The following is a 24671-nucleotide window of genomic DNA, read 5'->3' on the forward strand; positions in this document are numbered from 1 at the left end:
AAGTAAATTTGCAAGAAAGTTCATTCGCTTATACTGTAAAACCCGTTGGAAAACCTGAGTTCTATGCTGATACGTAATATGCAATGCGCTTGATAGTTGTCATTCACTCCGTAATTCATAAGGGAGAATAAAGCATATATTTCAGTTACAAAGTATATTTTATTCTGCTCTTTTATTTAATCATGTGTTCTTGTTATAGACGAGGTTATAGCATAGAGGTAACTCAAGACCACTGGGTCCCGAAGAAAATCATTATTATTTTTGGCTCACTCAGTACCAGAACAACGGTCCCAAGCAGTCCCAAGCTATTTCACTCACCCCTGCATGTTCTGCATGAATCCACACACCCCTGATGTTATCTGTCAAACTTTCATAGCGAATCAAAACAAACATAGTGTAGTAATAGAATTTCAACTAGAATAGGGTACGTTAATCGTTTGCTTGGGACCAATAGGCTACTAAAGTGGTGAGCCAATTTAAAATCGTTAGTTTCGTATTGATTGTTGGTTATAGGGTTGCTACATAAACATTACATCTAGGATTTAATTTTCCCGGTAAGAACATGAATCCTCGGCTAGATCATCACTGAGCACTGTTATTCTGGCCTTGATTCCGGCAGAACGTTGTTAGGATAGATTTCTATAGATGATAACTAATCTTCGGCTTTTTCAGTCATTTTGAGTCCAGATGCAAGCAAAACATAAACAAAAATCGCTTTCGCTTAAACCTCGGCTTTGGCGGTGACAGCTGGTACTCTTTTCTCTTATGGCAAAATTCCATAAACAACTGTCATTCTGTGCGTAAAACAATTTATGAACAATTTTTTTGCTCTCTTTCACTCCACCGGAAAATCTCATAAACATCTGTCACTTTGCGGAAAAACAGTGCAGCCTGCACGCATAATATTTTCTACTCAACTAACATCATAACAAATGCAATTTAAACTTAAAATACTCAAATTTGCCAAAAAAGTCATTACTAAGCACGGCAATGCGTAACTATTAGTAAAATGCGTATCTTAATGCATCATTGCGTAGTAAAATACACCAATGCGTAAGTTAATACATCAATGCATAAATGCGCCATCCAATGCTTAATAAAATGCTCCAATGCGTACATCAATACGCAAGACTGATTCGAAAATGCGTTAGTGATCCGCCCCTCGAAAACACCTACGCGAAAGGAAAAAAAAACAGCCTTTGACAAATTCTAGTACCGAATCATAAGAATGGGGTACGCCATAGAAGTACTTGGGACCAATGGACTATTCAAGCAGTGAGCCAGTTAAACATCGTTAGTTTCGTATTGATTGTTTGTAGAACCCCGTTAGTTTGAGTAGTTAAAATTGCAAATAATTAAATTGTTTAACAGGTACACTGGTGCGTAACGCCATTGGACACCTCTGTAGAGGTACCAGTAAAACAAATTCTAAATGAGCACCGTTTGATTGCGATTTTAGCTATTCAAACTAACGGGGTTTTACGGTAAATCTTACTGGATTTATAATGTAGTCTTCAGCCATTCACTCGTTGTTTGAACTACAAGTGCTGAAATCTAGATGGAAGCAATACCAATTTGTTTTGTGAGAATTTGGAAGAGGTTGGGTAAATAAATGTCCACCATCAAAATTTAATGTTAAACATTCATGGACACAATCATAATGTATATCGACATATCTATTTCGAATTGCAAGCTATATTGACGGGGAAAATCCAAATCCTACATTTTGTAGCATACACTTCTCCGTATAACCTAACATAAAAAAACAGCAAATCATGGTCCCACAAATCGAAGTTCTTTTGTTGCACAATGACTTTCAACTGTCACTTATGATTCCGTTCGTTTAAACACTTTTTTAGCGTGACCAGAAATCAAACATTTTCCCTCGACCTTAGTATTCATCGAACCGTGATTCGATACGGATTAAAGTGCGAAATTGTTCTCGTTTTTCTCGTTTTTTCACGGATGTACCCAACAAGATGGCAAAGCTACTGGCAACTATTAAGGCAATCATAACACGCATAATTTTCAGTACTCATGGATTCATCGCCATTTGGCAGGTGACGCAGAACAAAAAGGATCCCATATATTGGTGTCTTTGTGTTCCGATTGGTGTGCTGTTTGTAGAAGGAATATTTACCCTAGTAATCAAGAAAAACCAAGAATGGCGATGGTAAGTGACCCAATAAACGCTGGTGAAAATTTCAGCTAACATGAAACAGTACCACGATGGGAAATACATAGGTGCCACAGTCGGAAGAAGTGTTAGTTTGTTTACATAAATGAACCATGCCCATTTTGTTATGGCATGTTTGCTATAAGAAATGCGCCTCGTGTTTATTAGCGAATTTCACATCAAAGATTTCCTACTCAATTACAGTTTGGCACGGCATTTGTGACCAGCATACACCTTCCGGTAGTATGAAACAGGTCAAAAACTGTTCAAATCCGCAGATAAAAATTTTTGTTTTGAATTTCTGTATAGCAAAATAGTGAACTTTTCGTGAACATTAACGGCAAAGAACTCACCAACACTGGGAGACTGTGAGTTCCTGCCCACCTGTCATTTACCATCGTGAAACAGTACCAGGTTCTAGAAAACTTCTTCAGACAAATGGTTTCTTCCTCCAGTATTAGAAATGGAATACAATTGGAAGCAACGGTTGATTATTTTTTAAAGCATCAGCTCATTCTGATTTTCTCAATATGCGTACGAGCGTACGTTTTTAAATTAATTTAGGAATATTATAATTTAATTTCTTGACATGGCTGGTATCTCTAAAAACTACAGAACTAATGCACATTTTTCGAAACAGCCATTCTCTTCCAGTTCGAAAGTTCAAGGGGCAAGTTCTTTAAAAAATAATAGTTATTTTTCTTTCCTCGATTTGTTTTTCGTCGATCTTGTTTTCCGTGCTGTGCACCAATGCTACCGACGCCAGGGAGGCAGCTCCCACACCTGAACTCTACCTATCGACCCATCAACTCATGAACCGAAGGAAGGCGCGATCAGAGATGTTATATACCTATATATTTTTTTTGTTATTCTATTCTCTCGGGGGAACAGAGATGTTATGCCTCAGAACATCCCGGCGGCGCCGACTGGGATTGAACTCAGGCCTGCTGGGGTGATAGGTAATCACGATTACCACTACACCACCGGCGCCGCTTAGTAGTTATTTTCAACAATACTATTTATTACTCAATGTGCCTTGTTATTTGTAGTGTAGAAAACATAACCATCAGCCATTAATCTTTTAAATTTATTAGGAAAAACATAGATAAACCCTAAATGTATGCTACGGGCAATAATGTTCCTTTTTTCAAGCTATGGGTACATTTAGGCTTTATCGTTGTTCTTCCTTTGTTTAATTTCAAAAGATAACGCCTGATGGTTATGCTTTCCCAAGACTATTAATTTAGTGTCAGGGTTTTTATGCAATTTTTATTAAAAAGATTTTCTACGCGGTTTATACACTTAACAAAAAATGTTTTTAAGTTAACCACACCAGTAAGCGTGATATTCGAATCATAATTCGATTTATTTGAACTAATCGACCGATTAACTGAAATCCTTAGTTGAAAAGAAGCAGCGTTTTCCACATCAATGGTATGGGGTACCATATATTCGAAGCAGCGTCGAAAAATCATGTAAGGGTTTAAATGCTTATAACTTGGCCATGTATGCGCTATGTGTCCAAATGACGTACCAGCGTACCAAAATTCATATACGAAAGTATGAGAAACCGGCCGGTGGAAACCTTGGCAATCCGGAGACGTTATGAGGATTCGATGCCAAATCCGATGTGTTAGGCATACCATCGGATCTTCCACAAGGGAGTCACTTAGAACCTCTTATTTTCGTTTTTTTATTAACGACGTGTGTGACCATTTTAATTACTACATGCTGTTATATGCAGACAATTTGAAAATTTACCGAGCGATCAAATCAATCTTAAATTGTTGTGCACTTCAAGCTGACATTGAGTGGCTAACATTGTAACCAGTTGGTTAAAATCCGTGGATTTTCTGCTGTATGAGTTATTGTTGGGAAAATTCACGTTTAGTTAAACCTAAAACAGTAGACACACACAAGAGCGAGAGGATTTGTACCGCTGCATAGAACAAGAACGTTACTGAAGACAAAAAACTATTATACAACATCTCGCACAAAAATGATTGTGCGAAAAGAGGGAGAATGATAATTATTGGATATATTGGAGAGGCCATATTTCAGTGGAAGATTGACCAAAAACAAACAGGCGTCCGTGTAAAAAATACCGGTATTTTTAAGTGCAGTGCCATTTAGTGTACGCACTCCCCCCCCCCCCCCCTTGTGGGGTTTCTGGAATGTTGGGCTGCCTCCGTTCAGGTAAATAGGCTTAAATTATTGTTATCAGCCAACCTGACGGAAATATTACCCTACAATAGGACCTCGTACCGTAAATAAAACGGTCTCACACGGCTCGGCTCGGAAGTCAAGATGGCTTCCGAGCCTAATAGTAAATGATCCTCGATCGTCTGTCAGGGACGATTCCTTCAGGCCGGTGGCCTTAATTACCAAGGAGGGTCACGTCTCGGCTCAACCAAGGTGGCCATGCCACGGTCAGCCGATGCCGTCAACGACGGAAGACGCCTGCCAGCCAAGCGAGCCAGCAACGCCTGCTGAGCCGTATGTGGCTGATGAACGCCACCAGATCCACCATTTTCCCAAAGTTGCAACACTGTCTGCAGCCCGCTCCGCAAGTTTACGGCCACACGGTCGAAAGCAACCGTTTCGTGATGAGTGTATAAGTGATGACCACGTTTTGCGTCCATTTCTGTAATGGTGACACTGCCATACAATGAAACCACTGCAAGCGGATCTCGTTCTTATTGACGAGGTTTATTGGATAGCGGAGAATAAAGTGTTTATTGTGGTGTGTCTTTTGACTATAATAACAAAAATCCTTGTTCTGGAAAGTTAATTCGATTGAGCCTTATCAAATAAATTAATAAACAAAACAAACCCCGAAATTGTTGATTCCATTATGGATCATGCGCTTATCTTGGACAGCAAACCTAGATTCAACGATTACATAGGTATCTATGTCAATTGCAAAAGCTAATTACATGCTTGGTTTCTTGCGAATCAACACTTGCAATTCGATGACTTGCACGTCTTCAACCACTGTATTGCTCTTTGGTTCGCAGAGTTCTTGAATATGGAGTACACGTTAAGGGCTCCATATCATGTTGTTCCCGTATTGCGCATCGAGAGAATCTAAAAACGTTTTGTCAGATTTGCATTACGACGACTTCCATGAACCAATCCCTATAACCTATCTCCGTATAAAACATGATCGTGTGCTTATCGGACTGAAAACACCATCGAGCCGTCGAATTTTCCTGCAATTTCCATGCTCCGCAGTTTTTACTTTCTGTGGACTCCCGCACGTCGCACTGTTATCAACAGACTAGTTTAGTGTCCAAATCATAAAAAAATTATCTTAAAGCTAACAACATGTCAAAATCAAAAACTGAGAAGACTAGGTTGAACGTCCGTTGGAGGGTGATTAGCCCGGAATTCGCCGCATAGTTAATTCTCCGAAGTGGGACCTGAGAAGAGAGTTGCCTCGAAGCCCATTATTGTTATGATATATATCTAAGTGCTTTCAAATTTTTACTGCATTGGCAATTCAGTATTTTAAACAGGCTTTCTATACATGCATGTCATTATAACAATTGTCATTTTAAACTAAAACTAAAACTATATCGTATCTAAATATAAAGGGAATTAACCGTTGCAACATTCGAAACTCTATGTACCTCGGTAGTACTGTAACAGGGAGGCAACTTTGAAATGATCTTCAGAACTTTGTTCTGAATCCTTTTGAAGTGCTTTTTTTCCTGATAGTGCAACAACTAGACCATATTAGCACAGCATAAAGCATTGCCGGTTTAATAAACTAGAAGTAAACTTTTCAGGCAAAGTTTTTTCCTGTTTATAAGAGGATGCAAGCATACATTTGGATTGAATGACTTCAATGTGATCTTTTAAAGTTAATTTTTGGTCTAGTACTAATCCAAGATATTTCACTTGGTTTTAACTCCGATATTTCACTTGGATTGGTACTCCGTTCATAGTGACTATGTGACTATTTACTACTATGTTTCAAAAAGGAAGCTCTAGGCTTATGTGGAAACATTAAAGTTGAGTTTTGGAAGCGTTGGGAGAAATGTTCCATTTTTGTAAATAAAAAGAGAACATAGGGAAAATGGCTCTAAAAAAATGGCATGGATCTAAGATTGGGCCCATCGCAAAAAATCTGCTATTTATCAATTTTATCTAGACGAACGCGTCGTTGGGACGGTACTTATGGATATTTTTGGTCACTTTTGAAAATTTAGTGGATTACTGAATTTATGTATGGGCCCAAATAAGGGGCATTTAGGCCGACATTACATCCATTACCCCCAATCTAATCTTTTCTGCAGACTACTACAAATAAAACGAAGACTTCTTCCTTTAGCGGAAATGCCTGTGTCATCGGTGAACAAAGATTTGTGACAACCCTGAGTCAAATCAGAGAGGTCCGAAGTGAGTTCTGCCAGTTAATAATTTTGATTTTAATATTAGTAGACTACTTTTTAAGTGTCGTTAATCAGTCTGTGTGACTCTAATACCAAAGATGAAGAAATAAATAAAGATCGTACCATTTTGATTTAACCATTTTGAATAATAGCTCACCATACATATCAGTAGCAAAACTATGCATTCAAGATTTAACAGACGCTTTTTCCTTCCATCACCTATATCCATTCCAGGTTCTGCCCATCGGTTTTCATCTACCTATCGACCATCGTGCCTGCGATATGGCTTCTGGAATTGGACAAACTGGAGAAACGTTCCCTCTTCCAGGACCAGATGCTGAATGAAACCATCAATTTTGCTGCCACCGTCGGCAAAGACCTGAAAGACCTGAACAAAATGCTCGGCGTGAAAATTCAACTGCCAGAAATTCAACTGAACGCCGATACATGGGTAACCCTTATCGAGCAATTTCTGATGTTGGTGCTCATCATCGGTCGCTGGATGCTACCCAAGGGAGACCTGACCAGGGACCAACTGAGTCAGCTGCTCCTCGTTTACATTGGAACCGCAGCCGATATAATTGAATTTTTCGACTCATTCAAGGATAGCAAAATTGCCAACGAACCGGTGCTGGTGCTGCTGACGCTGAGCATTTGGTCCTGGAGTTTGATGCAGTTTACGATTGTCCTGTCGGCTACACGTGCCCGGAAGCCACGAGGAGGTGGAAGTGTTGCCTCCCAGCGGGAAGAGGATACCCACTGTTGTAACATGAGCTGTTGCAATATCGACGTTTGGGGAATCGCTCTGAACATTCTGCTGCAGGACGCCCCTTTCCTCACCTTTCGGCTGTTGATTATCATACATTACAAAATTATCACTTACATGAACATTTTCTTCACATGTGAGTATTCTTGGAAGGGTATTGGAAATTGATTTTTCGCCAACCTTGACGTAAGAAAAATGACGGGATGCGACCATCATGAATATTTTCCTTATATTTCGATTCGGTCATTTTTCATCCCCGCCCACATGGAGGAAGCCAAGTTTGAGTAGGAAATATCCATGACCCGTCTCTCATATATTGCATGGAACGTATCGGGTCGGGTACTGTATGGATAAGGACGTCTCGACTTATTTACTCTGACCCAGTTTGATAGCCTTCTCTATAGCTTCCTTATCCTGTAGGCAAGAACACATTGGTAATATTGCTTCAGCTTTATCGGCTGTACGTGGTACATTCGGAAAATCGAAAGACGGCAGCAAAGCGACACCTGGGTAAAAAGCAGGCATCCGGCGGCAGTGGATCTGCTCGTCATTCGAAGCAGCACAAGAAACCCAATCGAAGGTAAGCACTGACACAACGGTGAATTGCTACATTCGGTGTGTGTTTGGGTATTAGGAGTGGAGGGAGTAATTAAAATTGATTAGATGATTGAATGCGCTGTTCGAGATTATTTGCTGAACGACGTAGTTGTATTGACTGTATCAAAAAATAAACTTAATAATTTTTCCATGGCATGGTTTTCAATTTTGAGGACTTTCTGGTGATTTTTATGATCTTCATTGCTTACACAGCGCAATCGATTCTTAAGTTGATCCTGATAATAATCTTCATTTTGTTGCAACCTGAAACGGTGTCAGAAGCTTTTAAAGTTCCGTCATATTGCTGTTCTGGTAAAATTGCTCTCAGTAGTATGTAACAAAATACTTTCCATGCTACAACTTTCCTGATGAGCAGGTTTTAATTGAACGTCATGAGAATAATTCATTGCTTGATTTAGAAGCCGATGATCAAACCAACGCGTTGCAACGGTACACCCCTCTCGGAACGCTGCACAGTCGTCTAGGATGGGAAATCAGCAGGAAAGTAGACCTTGGACTTTTGCTTTAATATATAGACGTTTGGTGTCTTTGGTGAAGTTTATGTGCTTCAAAACTTGCTTCTTTTGGTGGCTATGAACATCAGGGCTGTTCTCATATTAATTGATTATTAAAAACTGTCTTTCTAATTTTTAAGAATAACGACATATGTTTCATATTTCAAGCAACTTTGATCAAGTATTTTTTTTTATTTTTCTCTTAATGTTCTCATTTTAGAGTATTTTTTTAGAATTGAGTAAGGGTGTACATGAAAAATTTAGTTTTCTAGCTCTGAATCATTTGTTTAAAAATTTTTAGAAAGTCGTCTTTAAGTAACTTGGAGAAATTGTTAAAATGCATATTTTTACAGAAAAAAGTAAATCGATATCTCTGGAAGATCACGTGATCTTTAAGAGATATCGATTTACTTTATTCTGTAAAAATATGCATTTTAACAAGTTCTCCAAGTTACTTAAAGTCGACTTTCTACGAAATTTTAAACAAATAATTCAGAGCTATTAAACTAGATCTTTCAGGTACAATATTAACGATTTTTTTCCAATATTAATTACTCAGCATGGGGACAAAACATTTCCAATTTTGCATTTGAAAGAGTATAACTTGAAGTACAATATAATATTTTAAACTCACATAAACCTTATTTGATTTTATTATTTTTAAAAACATAATTGGAAATAACTTTTTATAACAAAACATACAGTCAATTTGTTTTACAAAACATATGTATTAAGAAGCTTCAAAAGCCATGAGAGATTTAACAAATTTTCACCTGCAATTAGGGGTCTCTACTGTTCATATTTTTATTTGAAAATCAAATTTCAACATTCAAATGAGGTTTAAAGTAAGTGGGAGTGGTTGACGAAGTAAAGGGTGTCCACGATGAAATTGCCACACACAAAATTGATTCGCAAAATTCGAGTTTTCATCCGATTGCCATCAAATTTTCAGGGATTGAGAAATAACTATTAAACTTCATTTTACCATTTTACTCGTATTTTATTTACAGTCCATACGCAAATGCCCGCACCTTGGCCTTAACCCCGGCCATAAGATTCTGCACAACCTGTGAATCAACCGTTTTTTGCATGTAAACCCATACTTTCATCAGTTCCTCGCCTGTCTTCACTATCTTAGGTCGTTTAAGAAGGTGCTGCTTCATAATCGCCCAGTACTTCTCGATGGGGCGGAGCTCCGGAGTGTTGGGAGGGTTGAACATTTTCGGCACGAAATAGACCTTATTGTCCGCATACCACTTCAGCACGTCCTTGGAGTAGTGGCATGAGGCCAAATCCGGCCAGAAGATTGTTGGGACGTTGTGGGCCTTCAGGAGAGGAAGCAGCCGCTTCTGGAGGCACTCTTTTATGTACACCTGTCCGTTCATCGTGTCCTGGGTCACAAAAGGTGCACTCCGCTTCCCGCACGTGCAGATGGCTTGCCAAACCAGGAATTTCTTCGCAAATTTGGACATCTTCTGAGTGCGGACATGCTCCGGAACGCTGAACTTATCCTTGGCCGTGAAAAACAGGTTGCCGGGGATCTGTTTGAAGTCGGCCTTCACATATGTTTCGTCGTCCATGATGCAGCATTCAACTTTCGTCAGCATGTTGAGGTACAACTTCCTGGCACGGGTTTTGGCGGACTTGTTCTGCTTCTCGTCGCGATTAGGGGCCTTTTGTACCTTGAACGTTCAAAGCCCAGCCTTAGTTTTGGCCTTCTGGACAAAACTTCGGCTTAGGTGCAGCTTCTTAGCCACATCCCTAACGGAGGTGTTCGGATTTCGGTTGAAGGCCCCAACTACGCGGTTGTGATTTTTGGTGTTGTACGGAATACTTTTTCCTTCACTTCTGGGCTTCCGATCGGTGGTCAACCGTTCCTCGAACCGCTTAATCACTCGCGACACCGTGGAATTCGCGATTCCCAACGTTTTAGCGATGGAACGATGCGAGAGATCCTTGTTCTCGTGATGAATGCGCAAGATTTTATCACGCACGAGCTGTTCTTTCGACTCCATTTCCGCGAGTTTTGATCACAGGACTTTAAAACTTGCAGGATGTAAATAATGCACTATGAACTAAATCCACCCAAATTTTCATTAAATTCTACCCAACAGTTAAAAAGTTAGAGCAATTTCATAGTGTGGCAATTTCATCGTGGACACCCTTTAAGCTTTGTCAATTGAATCTATTTTGCCTCTAACTCTAACTCCATTACCAAAATTATCGGGTTCCGGTAAACATACCGTGTAAATTGCAAATAAACAACACAAACAGCGTTTAAAACGAACCTGTAAAAAAACGACGGAAAAAAACCGTTTAAAAAAGACTTAAGTGTAATGCGGTTGGAAAATAAAATCCCAATAACGGAAAAAAATACAAGAAAATACTGAAAATTATTCCTAAGTAACTAAGAGCAGCTTTTTAAAGGAATCTCAAGAAGTATTTCAAGGGTACAGAATGCCGAGGATGGTTAACAAAGATGATAATAATTTCAGCAGAATCGAATAACATGATTTTTTTTAAGAATTTTTAAACAACAATTTAAAAAAAAATGCTGGGAGCATTCCTAGAGATTTCTACGAAGAATTAAAGGGGTAATTTGAAAAAATGTTAAAGATTGTTCTCATAAACTCACAGAAATTCTAAAGATAACTTCAAGGAATTATGAGTGTTAAGAATTTGCAGAAATGTTTGAGATCATGTTCAAGGGAATTCTAGGTAAAAAATCAAAGAAATTTAAGAAAAGTTGAAGAGAATTGAACGGGCATTTTTTTTTTAAATTCTGAAGAATGTTCAAAATTTCAGAGCTAACTTCAAACCTAGATCTAAAGTGAATTTCAAGAGAATTTATCAAGAGTGTTCCATGTTAATTCTGAAGAGTTTACCAAGCGAATCCTGAGAAATATCCCACGAGAATTTTATAGAGAATTAAAAAGGCAAACTTAATTGGATTTTCGTGAGAACTAATAAGAATATCACCTAATAGTAAAATAAATTTCTAAAGTTTTCTTTTGCAGAAAATTCCTTTTTGAAAAAATAGTGTAAATTGGAAGGGAATACTAGAGAATCCCTTTTTTTCTTACTTACTGACTATGTTTATCGGAGCACTCAAGTGTCCGACAAGCCTCTTATAGTTATTCGTGGTGCTACTATTACGCTTGAGGTTAAATTAAGTTAAGTTAAGGTTTAGTGGAATTAAATTTACAATCAATGCACTGTGGTGCTGAAACGAAAATTAGGAGGAGATACATATTTTGACAAATAAATTGAACCTTTACCAGCATAGTGTCTTCTGTGAAGTCGTTGCTTATAATAGCTTTATTTCGATGATAGTTGTAAATAATGGGGTCTTTAAAATTACAAAAAAAAAAATAACTTTTTCATTTCTAGTAATATCATGATAGAACTTTCCACAAAGTTGTAGATTACGTAATTTCAAGTAAATTTTCTGAAGAAAATATAGTGGTAAAGCTTTTATTGTGTCTCTTAGAATAAAATAGTTTTTGTATAATAACTCTTTTATTTAAAAATAAAAATAAATGAGAGTTGTCTTCTACAACTTTTTTTCGCTGAAGGAAGTGCGTCGTTAAACCCTTTAGTTAAAAGGTTACGATGAAATTTCTCTAATATATAAAGATATATTAACCTAGGTACATTTTCATTTTGGTTTTTGTGGTAAACATTAGGATGGTCCTCAACATTTCAACATCTCAACAATTCATATTAAAAACTACATTTTTTAGTTTTAAAAATAAAGAAGATTTAAAAAAATATGTTGTTTGACAAAAGTGTAGCTGAGTTAATTTCAAGAAACATTTTCTTATCTTTTAACGTTCTCATTTGCGAAATTGAAATAATAAAACTAATAAAACATTTAGAATTTCTTAAAATACTCATTTTCCCGAATAAAGTGAATTGATTTATGTTGAAACCACTGGGCACCAACACCGACACTGGTTCACCTTTTGCTCGAGTGATACTAATGGAGAACTGACAGTTCAATGAAGGCGGAAGCGGTTATTGATTTTGGTCGGTCATTGTTTTTACTTGGCAATTTACCCGAGGGGGGCGACAAATCTAAATGTCAATTCTAGATGCTCAACAATTCTCACATTAGCGAATCAATCTTAGAAAAATCTTCAATCATTTCTCGCATCTACTTGCACCGTACCTCATCTTTTTACAGGAAATCTTCAGAATCGTCATCAATCTTCTTTCTATCTACTCAGTGTGCGTGCAGCTAACCACAGCAAAACACAATTTAACCTGCATCGTAGATAGAGTCGCCCCCCTCGAATTTACCTACAAACCTTAGTTATGCAGCGGAAAGCATAGGCAGAAGCAATTGTACGTCCGGAGCACATTTTTCGCAGATTAGGAGCAGAAACTAAATCTGTAAATATGAGTCAATTATCTATCTTACCTTATTAAATAAAATTAATGGATTTCTAGTTTGAGCTGATTCAAACGAGCTGCTACGAAAGGCGTTTCTTTTTCCCAAAAGATTTAAGACCATGCGATATTGAAGATTTCCATTATAAAATACGCCCTTGCCAAATGTTAATCACTCAGCACGGGTCAAATATACATAAGTTTCCAAGTTATCATTTGTAAGGGCTCAAATTTAAATACATTATACGAAAAAATAGAGACACAGTATCCTTATTCCTGGATGGTTGTTTTACCTCTATTTGGATTCCTAGATAGCTTCGACAGGTAGAAAGCTGACCGGATATGCTATCCTTTCAGCAAAAGAACGGTGTCCAAGTATCCGAGAAAAAAATACTGATTAAAAAAAATGAGATAGAAAAAATGTTTCTTTTACAAAGTTGCTTGAAATTAACTAAGCCACAGCTTTGCTAAAGATTGTATGTTTTTGTTATTTCAAAAGTAAGAAAACTGGTCATTGAATATCAACTAATTTGAGGACCACTCTATTGCTAACAGTCACGAAAATTAGGGAAATTTTAATCACATGAAATTTACAGATGACACCAAACGTCTACATATTGAAACAAAAGTACTAGCACATTTTATTTAAATTTGTCATTAGGGTGGTCCCTTGCGGAACATATTTTGCCTGAAACTTTTTTATATAAATTTTTCATGAAAGTCATCATCACTTTAAAAAAAATCTCAGCATGAGCATGATTGACCGCCCGTGGATGCAGCTCCGATATTGCCACATCAGCTGTAATCACACAGAGAACCAGTGGGACCAGCAATCACCCTCAATATGTAAATACTGATAATCTAAAATACCCGGCGGAGGCCTCACCGACGATGACAACAACTGCTCTTGAGAAGGATTTGTTATGGATTTCCGATCTACTGGTCTTTCGTAAAACTCAAATATTACTTCTCTTACGTACCCGGCCCTCCAACCGAATTTCGGTACGCTATACATCATATTATGAAAGAAAGACGATTTAAATTATAACTCTGTAATGTGAAGGAGCTTGGGATTGAATCCATGTTTTTCTGCTCAGTAAGCAAAATCGGTCGCCACAAGGCCACCGGGCTTCTTATTTCACACAAAATGGATCAAGTTCCTGTTCAACGTTACTACGGTAACAACTACTCTTGAGAAAGATTTACTATAGATTTCCGATCAACGCATCTCTCCTAAAGATCGAATATTTTATTTTTAAGAACCCGTTCCCCCAACCGGATTTTAATTAGCTTTATCTAATTTCATGAAAAAATCTGATGCACACTAAAGCTATTTAATGGGAAGGAGCTTCAGATTAAACTAATAATGTTCTACTCAATAAGCAAAATCGGTCACCACTAGGCCACCGAGATCCTTATATCACAAAAAGAATACGATCAAGTTTCCGTTCAACTTGCTGTTACTTGATTCGATTTCGGCGGCAACCACACCGACGATAACAACAACTGCTCTTGAGAAGGATTTGATATGGCTTTCCGATAAACAAGTCTTAAACAGACGATCTTCTATTCAGCAAGCAAAAGTGGCTTGCTGAGCTTCTCAATTATTGAGAATTTATTTGGTAAAGATTGAATTAAATTGAAGCAAATACCAGGAAGGATCTCAATGGATCTGTAATTAGCCAGCTTTTTAATGTTTCATAATCTTAAAATCCATCGCTCGTTCAAATTTATGCTTAAAAATATATATACATATTAAAAAAACTTTATCGCGTCGTTATTTCTATCTACAAAAAATACTGGACTATGATTTCATAAATTCACGCCAAAAACATCCACCCTTCATCGAAACGATAAAAAAAATCATAATTTAGGCCTTAATTAAGGAGATAAACGCGTTTAAAGATTTCAAACCCCTGAACAGTACCCTTACAATTGCGATTTAGACGTTAATTAAAAAGATTGATCGAGCATGGGCGTGATCCCTACGCTGTGTTCATGATCGTTGTGATAGGTACGGAGATGAAACTCATAAAACACACAGTTTGCTTGACCGTCCTGTCATGGCGGATGTCTTCGAGACACTGATATATTGTTTATTTGTATTCGTTTGTATAGTAGCTACAGTGGGTAGGGTAGTTGTACATGTAGATGACGTTGCACAAACAAAGATTAACGCGAATGAATATTTCAAACCCCTAAAACTTAAGGGGTGTGATTAAGGTGAATTAGAGTGATAATTGCGATTAAAGATTTCAAACCCGCAGCACCTCTCAAACCTTGAATTAGGCTTCAATTAATATGATGAACGCGATTAAATTTTCTTTTTTTTATGTGTATGGAAAACACAGTTCGAACAAAAACTAGAATATGAGTGTATCTGGCCTACAAAAAAAAAAGTTCTAATTTTCCACGGACCAACCTCTAGATTTGTGTCTTTAGGTGAGAAAACCATTCTCTAAATGTTATAGCTCTTTTGGTTGTAGGATGAGCTGGCCCTTTTAGTTTGAATTTTGTATGGGGATTTTGGATAAAATACATGAAAAAATGACACCCCTACACTCTTTCGATCATAAAAAAAGTTTCCTTATTCTCGATTTGATTCAGATTTTTAAAAGCTCATAGGAGAAAACTAAAATTGCTTGACCTTATGCTTAATTTCACCGCGCTGGATCAAATTGACTCAGATATACGTAACTGAAATACTATTTTTTTGACAGGAAAGTAACTGACTTCAGCGACGATGAGATTCACGAGATGCGGAAACTTAAACAACAACAACATCGTAAAGCGGCAAGGTAAGAATAAAGATAGCCAGGGATGTCAGATATACAGACATGTCTGTCAGGCATTTGATCATGCATACAGACTTCATACATAAATTAGGCTAAAGTTACAGATTTATACATAAAAATAACTATCGACATCAAAATAGTTTCAGTAATGGATTAACTTGTTTAAAACATATTATTCTACAGTAGATATTTGCCACAATGCAAGGTTGTCGTGAATTTCACGTTTTTCGTGAATTTGTATTTCAAATTTTGGGATTGCTTCCAAATTGCAACGTAGTAGTTCCACTAAGGCTGAATTCAACTATCTTATATTTTAAATGTTTGTAGACTCCATTCAAAGGATACATTATTAAACAAGTACTTTAGTGAAAAAATACTTAAATCGTCAATTTTTCATAACTCCTTTCTCACTCACACAAACGTATACCAACATCATGTTGGGAAAATTTTCAACCCGAAGCAAATTACAAAAACTCAAACTGCGATGGTAGCCGATACAATTTGAAGCTGAATTAAAAACATCTTCGGCATTAGTCGGTTACCAAAAATTAACTGTTCAACTAGAAGTCACTTAAGCCACTTTCGCCAAATCCAACATTATGTCTATTGTTCAGAGAGTTATAGCATTATTGACAAGAAAAAAATCATGAAGATACCCTTTTTTTCCTGGATTTGTTTTCCGTACTGAGTACCTATGCTACCGACGCCAGGGAGGCAGCTCCCACACCTAGACCCATGACCTATGACCTATGACCCATCAACTCATGGACCGGGGACCAACGGCTTTACTTCCCATCAGAAGAAAGACGTGATCAGAGGTTTAATGCCTCAAAAAATCCCGGCGGCGCCGACTGGGATCGAACCCAGGCCCTTTGGGGTTGAGAGGCAATCACGCTTTCCACTACACCACCGGTGCCACTATCAAGCCTTATAATATATTATAACTCTCCAGTCTGAATATACCATAATGCCATAACAGGCAAATTTTATTGTTCTGAATGCGTTTTAATCAAAATTGTTTATTTTTTAATCTTTTATATGAAAGGCTTTAATTGTTGATTTCTATGTTGTGGTTACCAAAATTACCGTAATTTTGTGGAACTAGAATGTTGTACTATAGAGGGCATGGACATAGACAACAAGACATAAACCAACGGGTGGTGAAAGATGTACACTCTTTCAGATTTTTTAAACTAAGTGTTTACAGAAGTTCGGGGACCTTCTTAGAAATCAATGAAAATGCAATCAAGATTAATTTCAGGGAACTTCATCTATTGTTGGGAATCTTTTTAAAAGTTTGGAGAATGTTATTGACCATCAAGAAACCGCATAAATTGTCTAGCACTTAACTTAAGAATACTTTTTGAAACAAAAGGAACTGAAAAGAAATTCTGAAGATTTTCTAAAAGGGTTTCAAATTTTTATAGGAGTTCAGCTATTCTAATCTAATCTAATCTAATCTAATCTTACACCAACACAGCCAAGAACTGCATCCTGGAAAATGATATATATGTATATATACCTACATAATTTTTCTTGTCTATTTGATATATTTTTTACATCGAAGATGCGTCACACATATCAAAACGGCCAAGCCTACTGTGCAGCATTTAAGGGGCAAGATGATTCATAAAACATCGGGCCTGTTTAAATCGAAGATTTAAACACGATGCTTCAGAATCCAATAAATTGATGAAACGTGGACATTAGGGTGTTTCATTTTGAAAAAAGTGATGAATTTTTGATAGGCCACCCTCCAGTTCGATTCATAGCCCCAAAATATGAACCTGTGCAAAAAATGGTAAAGATTGATGAAGGTTTAGAGGTCGCGCCAATGATTTGGATTTTGTATGGAGATTTTGGTGAATTAGTATGGGAAATTATTGATTTTCGTTTACATTGCTCTAACTTTGGTTGTAGTTGTCCAAACGTTGAAAAAAAAAAATATGTGGTTGTCATGACAATGATCAACAAGCCTGTTGTTGTTGCGATGAAATTGGCGTTGTTGCCTTGTACATATTCATCTGTCAATTTACCCTATTTTGCCATTTTTTCACATTTTTATAATTCTTGATACGCTGCAAAACTGAGCGTAGCAACTGTAGGCTTTTTGTTTATTGCCATAGCAATAACATACTAAATTTTTTCGACATTTGGACAAGTAGAAGCAAAGTTATAGCGATATAAGCGATTTTTTAAATTCTTCCATAGTAATTCCCATACAAATTTCAAATCATTGGCGCGACCTCTAAACCTTCATCAATCTTTACCAATTTTTGCACAGGTTCATATTTTGGGGCTATGAATCGAACTGGAGGGTGGCCCATCAGAAATTCATCACTTTTTTCAGAATGAAGCACCCTAGTGGACATCTAGTACCGTACGTTCCGATTTTGGTAATTATATGATTGGCTGGTCGTTGGAAGCATCAAAACTAGAAAGGTTAAGTGATGCTCCATTTTCTTCTGAAGGTTGGGGCATGAGCACTAACTCTTGCCCTAGCCTTTTATGACTTATGGCTATAGCGTCATTACTCGCTTTCTGAAAAGAGAAGAGGGAAAGGAAAAGGAGAAGGACAAAGGGAAAAGGATTATGTGAAATCTATGAACATAAACAATATTTTTATTTTGAAATATACAATATAGAAATGCATAACAGCGCGGTGGTCACTACCCGAGTCTTGTCACTACTATCAAGTCATAAAAAGTAACAAGGACTGTGATCCTTTGATTACTGGAAAATCCTGATTCCCTAGTTTGAAGTTGTCACGACTAGGGTTCGGTGGTAGATCTTATACCAGTAACGCACCACAAAAAGGTGATCTGCCAACGTTACTCGTTTGAAAAGATAAAAATTTACAAAATGGAACGAACTCACCAAGCCAATTGAATCTGAAGGCTGCCTGACATGTGTTGATGTAGAAGTCCAAATTGTAGACGAAGCTTGACGAAGATCACCATGAACTAGTCCGGTTTGTGGTAGTTGCGACCAAGAATATCCATTAGTACCGTCCCAATGACGCGTTCATCTTGATAAAATTGATAAATAACAGATTTTTAGCGATGGGCCCAACCTAGTCGATTTTTGATGTGCATTGGCAAGCCTTTTCGTGGCCAATAGTCTGGTTCAACGCTGCGACTCAACGAATGATGGAGCTAATGAAGGGACGCCTCGTGGAGCCTACTTGGCTTCGGAACAGCTTCTCAGCGGCCAATAATAGGGACCTAGAATGAGGAGCTAGAAACTGTGGGCCTGGTTATGGCCAGATCAGCAACCGATTATAAATATAAACAAACGTCAGGTTCAAACACACGCACAGCCTCCAAATTTTATAGGAGTTCAGCTATTATTGTTAAAGCTCAGCAAAATTCACACACATCCGGAGAGCTTCGTAAAACTTCAGTGAACTTCGGAGACATGCAAATTATTTAGTAGAAGTTCATCAAACATTATAGAAATTTGTAGAAATTTGGTAAAGCTCTTTATAGTTTTGGCATTTTACTTTACCATCATTTAGTTTCTTTAAACTTTAGAGCTTTGAAGATGTTCAAGTGAAATCGTAGGAATGCTTCGAATCTCTTTATATTCATATATATATATATATATATATATATATATATATATATATATATATATATATATATATATATATAACAGGATAGGATAGGATTTTTTGTTGGAATACTTCGTAAAAGTGGTGAACAAGTAAAAAAATTTTGAAAGTTCAATGAAGTTAATGAAACTTTGTTTTAGTGCAGGAAACTCTATTCAACTTCCGGGACCTTCATTTGTTTTGAGTACTTTTGAAAAAAATAATTTATAATAGTATAGGGAATTGAATACAATTTTCAGGGAACTTCAGTGAACAAACAATTGAAATTCTTAAAAGTTTGGAAAGCTTCACAGAAAGACAGAGAATTGATAGTAAAGTGTGCTAACTTGGAATCCAGACATTTTATTTATTCTTTAGCACCGCCTCTAGTGGTCGGATTTTGAATGTTTTAACAGCGATTCGTTTTGAAAGTGCACGTGTTTCAGTGATGAAAGTTTCTTCTCGATACGTGCAGTATTAAAAACTTGTACTAGATGGAAGACGAAAAAGATAATTGATCCTGCACACCCACGCCGGAAACCCCGCAACCTGTACTTGTGTCCATTCAACGCAAATCGCTGTCAAAACATTCCAAATCGAACCACTAGAGGCGCTGCTATTGAATAAATAAATTGTGCGACTTCTTAGAGGACCAGACTTTAGTTAACTTGAACTTCTTTGAAGCGCAAGGAATTATGTTCAAGTTAGGGAACTTCATAGAAGCTCGGGCTGCAGTTTCTAGCATTTCGTGGACTTCAGGAAGTTTTATAGGTGGGAATATTCTAGAAATTCAACATGATCTTCTGAGATCTTGGTCAAATTTCCGGGAACTGTGAATGACACATAAGAAATATTTACAAGTTCAGCAATATTGGTAAAAATTGAGTTGTACTTTGCTTACACAAACACATTAACAAATCGTATACGTTCAGAAAACTTCGTAGAAGTCTACGCAACTTTCCAGCAATTCGTACAACTTTGCACACATTTAGTGAACTTCATAGTGGCTAGGGAGTTTTATTTGAATTTATTAAATTGAATTCAAGAAACTTTGTAGGAGTACAGGAAACTTCGATTTTCAATATGATTTCAATAAAGTTCTTTGGATGTTTTTCAAAGTCATGGAAAATGAAATGGTATCATTCTAAAGATCAGAATCACTTCTTCACAGAATTTCAAAAGTTTTGAAAATTAAGACATATCTTCAAAACGAACTAAGAGGTCTAACCTTTATATGAGCCGTATGCTTGTAGCAAATATGTGAATAAAAGATTAAGACCAATCATCAACCATGAATAGGCAATTAATTAAGAAATTCAAAGTCACAGAAAAGTTTATTCAAGATAACCTGGAAAAATATCGAAACTCTTCCATGCAATGTAAAAATAGATTGCACCGGTATTTATTTAATAAATTCTCTGGGATGGCCAGCTCTAGATCTGGGGGTGGGCAGACCCCACCTCGGCACCCCCTTATTTACGCATATGAATGTTTTGGATACTTTCACTTTTAATTCATTACGATGCATTCTCTTGCATCAAGACACACTTTTGTTCGATTTATTGCGGTGAGCACAGGCTGCCGTATTCAGTGTTTCAAGAGAGTTTAGTGAACTGCAGAGCTGTCATTACCTGAATTTATGTACTTAAAAAATATCAATGGGCTTCAGAGAAATTCAGCAAACTTTAAAGAAAATCAAGGAATTTAATGCAGTTAGAGGAATATTAAAAAGACGCGGGAACACCTCAGAGAATTTTGGGAGAACTTCAGAAAAGTTCTAGAACCTCATAAAGTCTCTTCAAAGACAAAGCTTATAGTAATTTTAGAAAAGCTCAAGTCAACCATAGAGTAGTTGAGGGTTCTTCAAATAAATTTGTAGTATTTTAAAAATGATTAGGAAATGCTGAAAATTCTTTGGAATATGTGGAGCAATATACAGTAAATTCTGTTTTACACGATTTTCAATTTTATGATTTGGCCCTCATGCAGAATTGTAGCATTTATTTATTTTTTGTGATTTTTTGAAACAAAATACATTATATTTGGTTGAAAATTGAGATCACAGGATCAAAGCAAAAGGTGAAAAAAATCGTATAAAAACAAAATTGAATTTTTACGATAGTCAAAAAACGTCAAGTAATACTCCGTTAGCAGCATTATGGATTTTTTAAATAGCCTGGTAGCCAACGGATTAACAAATTTCCAGGACATACCAATTTTGTTTTCACAATTATAGAAGAAATTCAGGAAACCTCTTACAAATGTAGGGAATCTCTTCGAAGTAGTGGACACTTCGTAAAAGATCTGAAAATGATGAAAAATTTGATATGCTCAAGGAGGTACACAGAACTTCTAAAACCTGTTAAAATACTTTTCGTTGAAATTTCCTAATTACAAAAGTTTACACTGTCCAAAATTCCTGATACAGACATACAAACATTTTATAAGCATCCGTACAGACATTTTGCAAAAAAAATAATTGGCATCCCTGTCGACAGCAGTCTTTCCCGCGCTCACAGGTTTCGGTAAGAATTTTCTTACATAATACCCCTCAATTACCATTGTTACGATTTTCGCCGTTGCCACCCTCCATTCGCATTACCATTTCTTAGATAAAGCAAAGCTTTATTAAACAGCTAGACAATGATAGGACCGTTCTTCTTTTCATTACATTCCCACGATGTTCCCGGTTGGGTTTCGTGCGCTATTGTCACCGGGATGTGGTTTCATTGTATCGGCGGCCCTAGCTTGTCTTCGAAAACGCGTAAGGACACCGGCTATTCAACGGCCAGCAGTCAGACGACGGCCGAGCAGAAACATTTGCGGAAAAAGCAGGAAAACGCGCTACTGCTGCTTCTGGGCTCGAGGATGAGGTGACCGTTGAGATTGGCTTGAAGCAAAGTGGAAAAAAAGGAAAACCGAGAAAGTTAATGACCAGCCAGGATTATGAAGTGGATGATGACGGCTTGGAGGAGGTTGCAGATGAACGGAAGCGGCCGCGTAATCGTAAGGACTCCAGTAGAAGCGGTAACAGGTATGCATATCGACCAGAAAATTAGATAAGGGTGTTGCATTAAAACTAATGGTGTAATAAACGGGTGGTCGTTACAGTCTATGCGTGTTTTATGAGTTAAGTCATGATTATTAATTTTTGATGATTTGCAGAAGCAGAATAGGAAGAAGTAGCTTTGGTAGTAGGTGTTGAAGAAGGTGAATTTAAGCCATCAGTTGCTGTGGAATGGTATTTTCAACACCGTTAAAAGAAATCATACACAGTTCGAAAAAGTAGTGTAAATTTCTGTCACTATGATGTACATAAATAGAGCGTCACATACCATACAAATTCACATTATAGATCGTGTAAATTTATAAGTCATTTCATGAAATATTCTAAATATTGTATACAAACATCCATCTTTGTAAGCAATATTTCTTGCAAGTTGCTAGTTTACGTAAAAAGGAAGTTTACATGCTTCAATTTTAGCATGCATGGATATTTACATCACCATTAAAATTCATTATTTTTTGGTGTGTATAGTTTGAGGAATTTAGCTTGATGTAACGTATTTTTGAACGATGTAATTTCATGTAAATTTTGCATGAAATATCGCGTAAATCGATGAATGTCCAGTTCAAGAGAGTAAGTACATGAACTTATACGTGACCGTCTCATTTTGGGTTTCACTAACACTTGGGCATTGAAAGAAGTCAGCCATCCCGAGTAGAACAACAGATATAACCAATAGCAAATTTTGATATTAAAAATAGGAAATCGAAAGTACTCTGCTATTGCTATTGGTTTTATCAGTACCTGTCGTGATTTTCAGCGGGCCTGTCGGGTGCCTTCACAAAATGGTGTTGCTCCATGGTGTCAGGTGTGGGATGTCTCAAGTCTGAGGGAGCCTTACTGGGTGTCCCGCTGTCCAGTACTGTCTGGATGACAAACTGGGTTGTGATTCCAGATCGCTTTGGGGCCGTGAGGTAAACTCAAGGAAACCCTCAGCTGGCCGAAGCGTATCGCTCACTGTTCGTCGGCCACGGAATATGGACACGACTGCTGCTTCCTCTCCGTCCGCCGAGCAGATCCGCCACGTTGTGGCACCGTCTGGGTATACTGGGAGTTCACTGAATGGGGATTGCAGATCGCTTAAAGCCGCAGTGAGGTAAACTCAGAAAAACCCTCAGCTGGCCAAAGCGGTTGCTGCCTACCGATTGAATGAACCGGGTGGGACACTGCTGCTTTTAGGGAGATGTGCTCTCCTCGCCGTCCGTCAATTGAATGAGCCCGAGTGGGGCACCGCTGCTGCTTTTATGGAGATGTGCTCTCCTCGCCGTCCGTCAATTGAATGAGCCCGAGTGGGGCACCGCTGCTGCTTTTATGGAGATGTGCTCTCCTCGCCGTCCGTCAATTGAATGAGCCCGAGTGGGGCACCGCTGCTGCTTTTATGGAGATGTGCTCTCCTCGCCGTCCGTCAATTGAATGACGGGAAACTTTTGACTTAAATGATCTATATTTCTTGAATTTGTGTGGTTTACATGTATAACTTATCAAGTGACACAGATGCGTCTTTTCAACTTTAGTTCCTGTGAAATTTCGATTATTATTAATTACAGTTCCTAGTCCTATCAGGCCTGTTTTAGAGAATGACCACCTTGGTGGGATTGGTTTGCTTGAAAATTTGAAAAAGAAGACTACTTATAACTACTATTTACAACTACAACTAACCTACAACTACTATATACACCTAATCTTCTATATACAAATTGCTTATTAAAGCATGTTCTGATAAATTACATTTTTGTGCAAATTTAGTCTTAATTTCGGTAATTCTGAAATCTATTTTGGCAATGCCTGCCTCTTCGTGTAAATTTGTTATTCTAGTGTCAAAAGGACGATCAAGTACCATCCTCAGCACTCTATTCTGAGCGACTTGGATTTTGTTCCTGTGAGTCTGTGCACATGATTCCCACACCGGAGCTGCGTAGAGGATCGCAGGTGCTATGATTTGTTTGTAGACGCCAGTTTGTTCACCCTTGAGAGCGGGATCTGCGGCAAATCAGCGGAAACAGACACCTAACCAAGGCAGAACACTTGACTACTGTTTTCTCTACATGCGAACGGAAGAGGAGCTTTTCATCGAACAACATCCCGAGATAGGTTACTTCGGCGGACCACTCAAACCCTTGTGCCATCCATGATTACAGTACAAGATGGAGCCGGTTTCAGTTTGGGCGATTGCCGATGGAGGAACATGATCGCTTGTGTTTTGGTGGCATTGATTTTGATTTTCCACGTGGTGGCATAATCAGCAAAGGCGTTAAGGCATCGTTGAAGTTTGTTCGTTATTTCGCGAGGCATCCTTCCTTTGACGGCTATTGCGGTATCATCTGCGAACAGGAAGAACACGCAACCGTCTCCAAGGGGAGGAATGTCGGAAGTG

At 37.7% G+C, this 24671-nt stretch overlaps 1 protein-coding gene across 1 annotated transcript; it reads left to right on the forward strand.

The window, feature by feature from the left end:
- Positions 1-1979: 1979 nt before the first annotated feature.
- Positions 1980-22264, forward strand: LOC135716263 (transmembrane protein 26-like; the record flags this gene model as incomplete). The annotated part of the gene is given in 6 exon segments (XM_065238952.1): positions 1980-2173; positions 6808-7475; positions 7760-7919; positions 15564-15641; positions 21978-22060; positions 22063-22264. Coding segments are annotated over 6 exon segments (1385 nt in total), but the record flags the coding sequence as incomplete, so codon positions are not given.
- Positions 22265-24671: the final 2407 nt, after the last annotated feature.

Source organism: Ochlerotatus camptorhynchus, unplaced genomic scaffold, assembly GCF_037179485.1.
Source record: "Ochlerotatus camptorhynchus isolate MF236.1 unplaced genomic scaffold, CSIRO-AGI_Acam_v1.1 ptg001183l, whole genome shotgun sequence".
Classification (NCBI taxonomy): domain Eukaryota; kingdom Metazoa; phylum Arthropoda; class Insecta; order Diptera; family Culicidae; genus Ochlerotatus; species Ochlerotatus camptorhynchus.